Source organism: Zootoca vivipara, chromosome 6, assembly GCF_965207765.1.
Source record: "Zootoca vivipara chromosome 6, rZooViv2.hap1.1, whole genome shotgun sequence".
NCBI classification, from domain to species: domain Eukaryota; kingdom Metazoa; phylum Chordata; class Lepidosauria; order Squamata; family Lacertidae; genus Zootoca; species Zootoca vivipara.
This window is the reverse complement of record NC_142589.1, coordinates 69,693,111-69,701,542: the sequence shown is the minus strand read 5'-3', so window position 1 is coordinate 69,701,542 and position 8,432 is coordinate 69,693,111. Positions and strand designations below refer to the sequence as shown.

Genomic DNA, 8,432 nt, shown 5'->3' with positions numbered 1-8,432 from the left:
GTGCCTCCCATTTCTTTCTGCCTCTCTTACCCTGAGTTCTTGTCCTGCTTTGCAATTTGAAGTTGGAGAGAGAGAGAGAGAGAGAGAGAGAGAGAGAGAGAGAGAGAGAGAGAGAGAGAGAGAGAGAGAGAGAGAGAGAAGGCTCGCAAACCAATTGATGCTATTAAAAAAAAAAGTTTCAGAGCTTGCAAGCTTGGTCACACCAATAGGAAACCAGCCCTGGCGGCTTGTGTGACTTCACTTCCCAAAATTAGACACACACACATACACACACACACACCCGAGCCCTGTTCATCCGGCCCCCTGTGCAAGATCAACCCCTGCCAATGCAACTGAGCCAAGCGCCCATGGAACTCTAGGCGGGAAGCAGCAGGTACAGGCAGGCGTGCCATGGATTGCACCATCAAGGTAAGTTCTGGAGATGTTCTTCCATCTTCGTCAGCAGCTGGCTCCCTGGCCCCCTTCTCCGTCTCAGGCTTGCACCAAGCTGGTCTCTGGTTCAGTTCCTCTCTCTCTCTCTTTCTCATACACACCCGGCTCCAGAAACAGGGGCCCCCTCCGCTCTTTCCTTCTGGTACAAAAAAATTTCCTCTTCCTTCCCTTTCGTGGCGGTTGATGTCTCTGAGCTTTTAAAAAACCCAAACCAAACCACCACAAGAGACGCCTTGAGCTCTGAATGGGAGAGTTCCCTTCCACTGCACGGCCTGACCAGCCGAGAGATAGAAGATGGGGGTGAAATTGGGGGACCCCCCACAAAAACCTGGCATGCGAGGAGAAAGAGATTCCTCCCCGCCATATCATCATAGTGACAGCAGGAAGAGGATATTCCTACAGGGGTGCCTATACTGGCCTGCAAAACTCCAAGAATTTCAGGGATGGAGTCCAAGTTTTGGGGTGCTTCAGCCTCCCCCCCCAAAAAAACCTGGTGGTACTCCTCTTCATAAAAGGTCAGTTCAATTTTCCTTTTGCATTTCAGGGGTTATCAGCTTGTACACTGGTTCGCCTTTCCCGACTTTACGTTTCTCCGTGATCTTTTAATTTTTAAATTTTCCTTTCAATCGCATCTTCATGCAGATCCATGGATGCTTTTCGGGCTTTGCGAATTCTTTCTCTAAGCATCCACTTTGATTCAGAACCCTGTAGCATTAAGATGTGCTTTGTCCACCATGGGTGTGTTCTTGGCAAAAACCGGTGGATCTTTTGATTTGGTTTGAACCCTTTCAGATTGTTTGCGGACTGAATGTGCATGGCTTGCGTTTCTCCAACCACCCAAAAGGCATGCATTTAAAAGAGGAGAGAGAGAAATGAACCAGCAGAAGCTCTTGAAAGATTTGTAGTCATTTTTGGTTTGGCATTGCTGTCTCTATTGGTGGGGGGGACATTCTGTGTTTGGGCTGGGTTGTAGATTAGTACTGGCCTGGTCTAGTTTTCAAAAACAAGAAACACTGAGCCATTTTTGCTAGGGCTGGAACTAGGCAGGGTGGAAGTAAGATTGGGCACCTCCTGAGCTTGTACCCAGACTCTTGACAAGGTCAGCCTCGGCAGTTTCCCTTTGACATTATTCACGGCTTTATGTTGATGAGGCAGTTCCAGCAAATATTCGGTTAGTACGCCACCACCCTGCCTCTTCCAGGTTAAAGAGGCCGCTGAGCCTGATGTCTTGCTTTACAAAACCCTGGAGCCAATGTTGCTGATTTTGCATCTTTCCCTAGAGCCCTCTGAAACTGTTGTAGTTTGAAATGCAAGATAATTTACATGTCTTGAGTAGCGGTATCTCACTACTCTTCTAGGGCGACTATCTTTGCGATGTTTGATGAGAGTTCCCTAGGAAGCAATCTGTGGCCATTGAAAATTTGGATCTATTTCGTTTTTTAAAGCTTAGGGTACAATTTTATTTGACCAGGGAGGGAAAAAAGAGGACCTAATTCCTTGCTCCTGTTTCTTGATCGGCTGAAGTAAGCAGGAAATTAAAATGTTCACCTGCTAAGGTCTCCGGATCAAGCTGCTGTTAGAGCAGGCATCCCCAAACTTCGGCCCTCCAGATGTTTTGGACTACAATTCCCATCACCCCTGACCACTGGTCCTGTTAGCTAGGGATCATGGGAGTTGTAGGCCAAAACATCTGGAGGGCCGCAGTTTGGGGATGCCTGTGTTAGAGGCACAGAGAAAGAATGGCCTCCAGTTCTCAGTGATCATCTATTAAATATGAAATGTTTTCAAATGGGGAAAGTATAAGCACTGGTGCCAAGGGAGCATTTTCAGGGAGAGTCCTAGTGGTAGGCCAGCATATTTGGTAAAGAGCACGATTCATGGGTCAAGCTGGCAACTTGTTTTCCCGTTTACTGACTCTGCCCCTGTGTCTTTAGAAGCATCTTGACCTACACAAAACAATGGGGGAAATTCTGCATGCTTTATTTGCCTATGCCAAGCTTCAGTTAAACCAGCAGTGGGAAACCTGTGGCTCTCCATACAGTTGATGGACTCCAACTCCCATCAGCCCCGGGGCCAGGGATGATGGGGGTTGTAGTCCAGCAACACCTTGAGGTCCCACAGGTAGAAATGGCGACACCTGTACAGCTATCACCTAGAAACTGAAACCTCTGCTAAACCGTGGGTTCACTAGTCAAGCTGCTATGTCTTTGCTTTACTCCCTCTTCGCTTTCTTCCAGATTTTGGGAGATTTTGGGAGACTAATATTTGGCTGGTTTCTTTATTTTATGATGACCTTTCCATCAAATAGCTCAAGTTGGTGTATGTGGTTCCCCATTTAAAGCTCACAAGAACCCTGTGAGGTAGGTTAGACCTTGAGAAAGAGCAACTGGCCCCAGGTCACTCAGTGTGCTGGGTAGGGATTTGAACCCTGGTCTTCCAGCTCTTAGTGTGACACTCTAACCACTTTCCCATGCTAGAGTGCTCAGGCTGCCTTCAACAGGTGTATGTCGGGCAGAAATCCAACAGGAGAAACTTTCTTCTCACATGGAGGGATAGGGAAAGGCTTCATTTATTGGATGAAGCCCGTGATGCAGCTGTTAAAAATTCGCAGGGACCATTATAGGGGGACCATTATAGCCAGGATGGAGGGCAGTTGTCCCATATTAATTAAGAATGAGTGCTAGGGTGCGACCTGGTGTATATAACACACCAAAGCCTGTCTAGATCACTTTCTCCTATAACAGAGGTGATAAATAAAGGATAGAGCTACACACCTCCACACACTTTTGCTTCTCGCTACCCAGAAAGAAACAAAGAAATATTGGATCCCTGCCGTGTATTTAAAGCCTTTTGCTCCCTTCACAGAATCCTGGGGAACAATAGCTTACCCCTCACAGAGCTACAATTCCCAGCAGCCTTAACAAACTACACCCTAAACAGACTACGTTTCCCAGGGTTCCGGGGGAGGGGGGGTGAGAGCCATGTGCTTTAAATGTATGACAGACAAGTGTTCCCAATTTTAATTTATTTCAACTGTACCACAGACTGCCAGTTCATGCTGGTCCGTTGGCAACCTTTAGCAAGCTCGTATGCTATGCTTGATTTGGAGTGGGAAGGTTCTCTTTTATCATTCTAGGTTGGATCTTTAAAAAAAAACAAAAAAAAACCCCCACAACCTGTTATCTTGGGAGGGGGGCACTGTCAGAGGAGGGGGTCAAAGCATGTTGCTGTTCATGTGGTAAGGATCCTAGCGGGTTCAGCATGTGTACATTTACCCGATATAAGAGAAAACAATAGCTGGGGGAAGGGAGGCCTAGAACTGAGTAACAGCACCCCCTCTCCTCCAATATTCAGGATTTCAGTAGCCAAACAGGAAGCTGTGCCTCCACCGCTCCCCCCTGCCCTCCAACTCCATCCTTTATTACAGAAGATAGGAGAGCTATTTAAAGCCCCCCTGGCTTGCAGGGTAGTTCTGGGCCTCGGGTCCCCATCAGGCAGGCCTTATCAGCAACAGCAGAGGCTTCCGGCTTTGCGGCCTCAGACTTCCTGCCTTTGCTTCCTGTGTTAGCTGTCCCACCAGCAACATCAAGCTACCATGATTGTCACACACCCCCTTACACCCCACCCCACCCCCTGCCTGCCCCGCAATCGCCACCATCATCACAGCCACATCAGCCAGACTGCCTCACGTTTCAACAACACATGCTGGTTTTCGTGCAGCGCAGAATCTAGGCTTGCTGTTTCTACACTTTGACAGCACTGTTAGGAGTTCGAGGGTGCCAGAAACCTCTAAAGCCTAGATCAGGGGTTCCCAAACTGTGGTCCAGCAGCCCACAAACTTTTATTCAGGCAGTCCGTGGTGTCTCTGTAAAAAATACAATTAAAAACCATACAGCGTTTACTCCAGCACATTACAGTTGCTACAGCAGGCAGGTAAACCATAACTGGCCCATGAAGATCCTCGTCAATTTCCAAGTGATCTCGGGGGGGGGGGGGCATGTTTGGGAACTATTGCCCTAGATCCAGCAAGTGTTAAAATCTAATCAAGCCTCTCTAGCTTTCTGAACGCCTGCCCTGGATCCAGCAAGTTTTATCAACCAGGCTAGTTTCCTGTGTTGAGGTGATTGCCTAGGTGATAGGCAATTAGGAGAACAACGGATAAGGGGCTTGGTGCAAGACAACAACAGACAAAAGCTAGAGTCTGAAATAGAGTTCTGGGGGCTGTGGTGTCAACTACAAGTAAAGCAGCGCGCTGTAGAAAGAATAAGCAATGTTTGATTTCTGTTTGAATCCAAGGCTGCGGCAGTGGGAGAAGCAAGACTCTTTTGGGGTGTCCATGGTGTGAACCCTTCCATCTCAGGCTGTATGTGTAAATAGACCATATATCCTGAAGGCACCACGGTCCCCGCAGTGCCTCAGTCCTGGGACCCCTGGAATGTCGGACCACTCGGAGATTGGGGTTTTCGTGCAACAATAGTGAGATGGACCAATGGTTCTGACACAATACAAGGGAGCTTTCTGTCTTCCTAGTCTTACACACAGAGAGACTTGCAGCATCACCTACAAGTTTTTGGTCATGCCTTGCGTGGGCACGCCTCCCTCAGTGAGTCTACCTCCTAGTTACATCAGGTCCAGGGAGCTGTTTTCTGTGGGGCACCTGTGGGATTGTGGGCCCCCGGCAGATGCCCCCCCCATGCTGAGCCTTGGCGCCAGTCCTGCACAGGCGTACCTTGCAAGTCTCCACCTCCTCCAGGGCTGGTTCTAGGTTTTGGAAGACCCCTGGGCAAGATGCTCTCAATGTCCCCCTAACCTCCTGCAGTGCAGCCGCCATCTCCTTGTCTCTCCCTCTGAGCCCAGTTCACACACCCCGGCCAAAAGGGAAATCACAAGGCATGCAGAGAGGCGACCTCCTCTTTGCCCCCTCATTGCTGGCTCGCTTGGAGAACAGCTAAACGTGCAGCAACAGTGAGCGTTGAGAGCAGCAGGACGTTCCAGGGATTGGGAGGGGGGCCTATATTGGGACATGGTCCTCATCAGGTGCCCGACACTGCAAATCTAGCCCCCGCCCCCCAATATTACAGTGGTACCTCAGGTTACAAACGCTTCAGGTTACAAATGCTTCAGGTTACAGACTCCGCTAACCCAGAAATAGCATCTCAGGTTAAGAACTTTGCTTCAGGATGAGAACAGAAATCGTGCTCTGGCAGCGCGGCGGCAGCAGGAGGCCCCATTAGCTAAAGTGGTGCTTCAGGTTAAGAACAGTTTCAGGTTAAGAACGGACCTCCGGAACGAATTAAGTTCGTAACCAGAGGTACCACTGTGTCTGGTTTTTTTGTTCTGCAACTGTGCTTCTATTAATCACCATCAGTTCTGGCAAACTACAGCTTCACTAAGATTTGCCCGGGGTTTCATGAGTTTGGATGTTTTGACAGGTTGGGGTTCTTGTTGTTTCCATGTAAAAATCAGATTTAAACAAAGAGAGAAAAATCAATTTGCCACTCATGCTTTTTGCCGTGAAGGGGTGGGGTGGGGAGACAGGCTCAGATAAAATTTTAAAAACCATTAAAAGTTGCTTGTTCTAAGACAGGGTGGGGAACCTCAGGCCTGGGAGCTGAGCTAAATAAATAAGCCACCCATCTAACTGGGTTGCCGCAGCCACTCTGGGTGGCTTCCAACAAATTAAAAACATTAAGCACAGTAAAGCATCAAACATTAAAAAATGCCCTATACAGGGCTGCCTTCAGAAGTCTTCTAAAAGTCAGATAGTTGCTTATTTCCTTGACATCTGATGGCCCTCCCGACCTCTCTGTTTGGCCCTTGGGACTCTCCTCAGGGTATACGCCCTCTCAAGGCCTTCACCATCCTTGCCTTGCAGCCTCCTTGAGTGTTTTGGCCTGGCTGGAATTTGTCCTTGAACTCTGACAATGTCTCTTGCTTGCCTGGATGGAAGATTGAGCGAGTGGGTGCGGGTGTAGAAATTACTTTACCATACAAAAATTATATTTAAGTTAATTGCTTTGCCCTTTTTTCCCTCTGGCCCTGCCCACCTCTGCCACATGGCACCTCTCCCTCCACCAAAAGTTGCCCCCCCCAAGGAAATATGGACTGAATAAGGTTTCCCCTCCTGTGATCTAGGATATTGGATAAATATGTAAAGGTTGCTAAGCAACCAACGCCCTTCTTCCGTCTTCCCTGAACCCGGCAACCGTACAAATCTCTCCGTGGCTGAGCTGCTGTTGTGACAACGGAGGGGCCAGCCGCAATGGTTTCCTCCTATTGCCCGCTGAAGCACCCTTTAGAAATGGTGGCCTACAAACTAAAGCAACTTTTCTCAGCCTTCAGGATGTTTTGGACTACAACTCTCCTCAGCCGCTGGGGCTGATGGGAGTTTGCAGCCCAAGTTCGCCTCTGGACTGTCACTATGGTGCAAGAGGGATTTGATTGCTAAACAGAAGTTTTGGCTCATTTACAGAGAGTTAGAGTGCTCTGGCACCACAACCCCCCCCTTTTTTTAAAAGCTGTACTTTGGGGGGGTTTGGGAAAGTGACAAGGAAAAGCGCAAAAAGTATTGGACAGCAATCATTGGATGGGAAGATGTCGAAGCGCCATGTAAACAAATAACCTCCCAGTGGGAAAAAAATTCAAGCAAATGCTCAAGAGAGAGCGGGCACTGTTCGAATTTGTGTAAGCAGATCAGGGCGAATGCTCAGTAAACCAGGTTGGCAAAGGTGGTCCTTGCTGATGGCAACACCACCTCAGACGCAACAGTGTTCAGCAAGACCACTTCTTTTGCTTTGGCTCATAGACTTCACCTCTTCATTTGCTTTTTACCTCAGTCAACACTGTGGCCCCATCTGCATTATCTTGTTAGAGACCCCCTAGAAGTTGGTAAATGGTAGGATTTTGATTGCTTGGGTTATTGAAGGGGAGATTGCAAGCCAATGGAAAAATAGAGACGGAGCTGTCTTTCCAAAAGTCAGGGCCTCACCTGGGATAGAGGCATTAACTTGACAATACAGTATGTGTTGATGGGGCATCTCAGAGGAGTCTTGAGCCTGGGCAGAGAGAAGGTTGCCAGGGTAACTGGGTAACAGGAAAATAAAGTCTTTAACAAGGTGTGCTGGAAAGAAGAAGGGAGAAAAAAGACTGAGAAACAACTTGGCAGGCAAAGGGAGATGCTGCACCCCTGTGGGGAACAAGTCCTTTTTTAAATGACCTTGCTGTAAGATCTGGACTCCCTCCATGCAGGCTGGAGGTGTACATACATGAATAAATCACATTTCTTAAAGCTGTGACAGTCTCTCCCGCGTCTTCCATTCACCAAACCATCACAAACCCTGGGTTTGCCTGGATTGCCCTGGAATTGTGCTTCCGCTTGGCAGAGAGTAGGGGCAGTGCCAAACTTTTGCGACACTAAATTTAAAACAGCATCATATGCTTTTAAAGTCATGGCTTCCCCCAAAAGACTCCTGGGAACTGTAGTTTGTTAAGAATGCTGAAGAGTCACTAGGGGACATTGAGTCCTCTCACAGAGCTACAATTCCCTGGGAAAGGGGGTTGATCGTTAAACCAGTCTGGAAACTGTAGCTCTGTGAAGGGAATTGTAGTTTCCTAAACAACTCTCAGCACCCTTAACAAACTACAGCTCCCATGGTTCTTTGGGGGAAGCCATGGCTATTTAAAGTGGTATTGTGGTGCTTTAAATGTATGGTGTGCTTGTGGTCCAAGACATATGGGATTTGGCTGAGGGCAAAGTGAGCTTGGTGGGGTACTGCTCCATTTACATTAGTGGGCCAGCTTCCACTGGCTGCAGAAGTTTGGTCCACAGTCTCTAAACATTTTAGTTGCTCTGCTCTCTCTGTGTGTGTGTGTCATAGCTGCCAAGTTATCCCTTATTTTAAGGGATTTTCCCTTATGCTGAATAGGCTTCCTCGCGAGAAAAGGGAAAACTTGGCAGCTATGGTGTGTGTCCCCCCCCTTTTTTTTTTGCTGCATTTTAG

At 48.1% G+C, this 8,432-nt stretch overlaps 1 protein-coding gene across 3 annotated transcripts in view; it reads left to right on the top strand.

The window, feature by feature from the left end:
• The first annotated feature begins 259 nt into the window (after positions 1–259).
• Positions 260–8,432, top strand: part of LOC118087502 (retroviral integration site protein Fli-1 homolog) — a 37,909-nt gene continuing 29,736 nt past the window's right edge. For all 3 annotated transcript variants that reach the window (XM_035120207.3, XM_035120205.3, XM_035120204.3), the window contains exon 1: positions 260–408. In XM_035120207.3, coding sequence (XP_034976098.2) covers positions 391–408 — 18 coding nt within the window. In that variant the 5' untranslated portion in view covers positions 260–390. The remainder of the gene's footprint in view (positions 409–8,432) is intronic.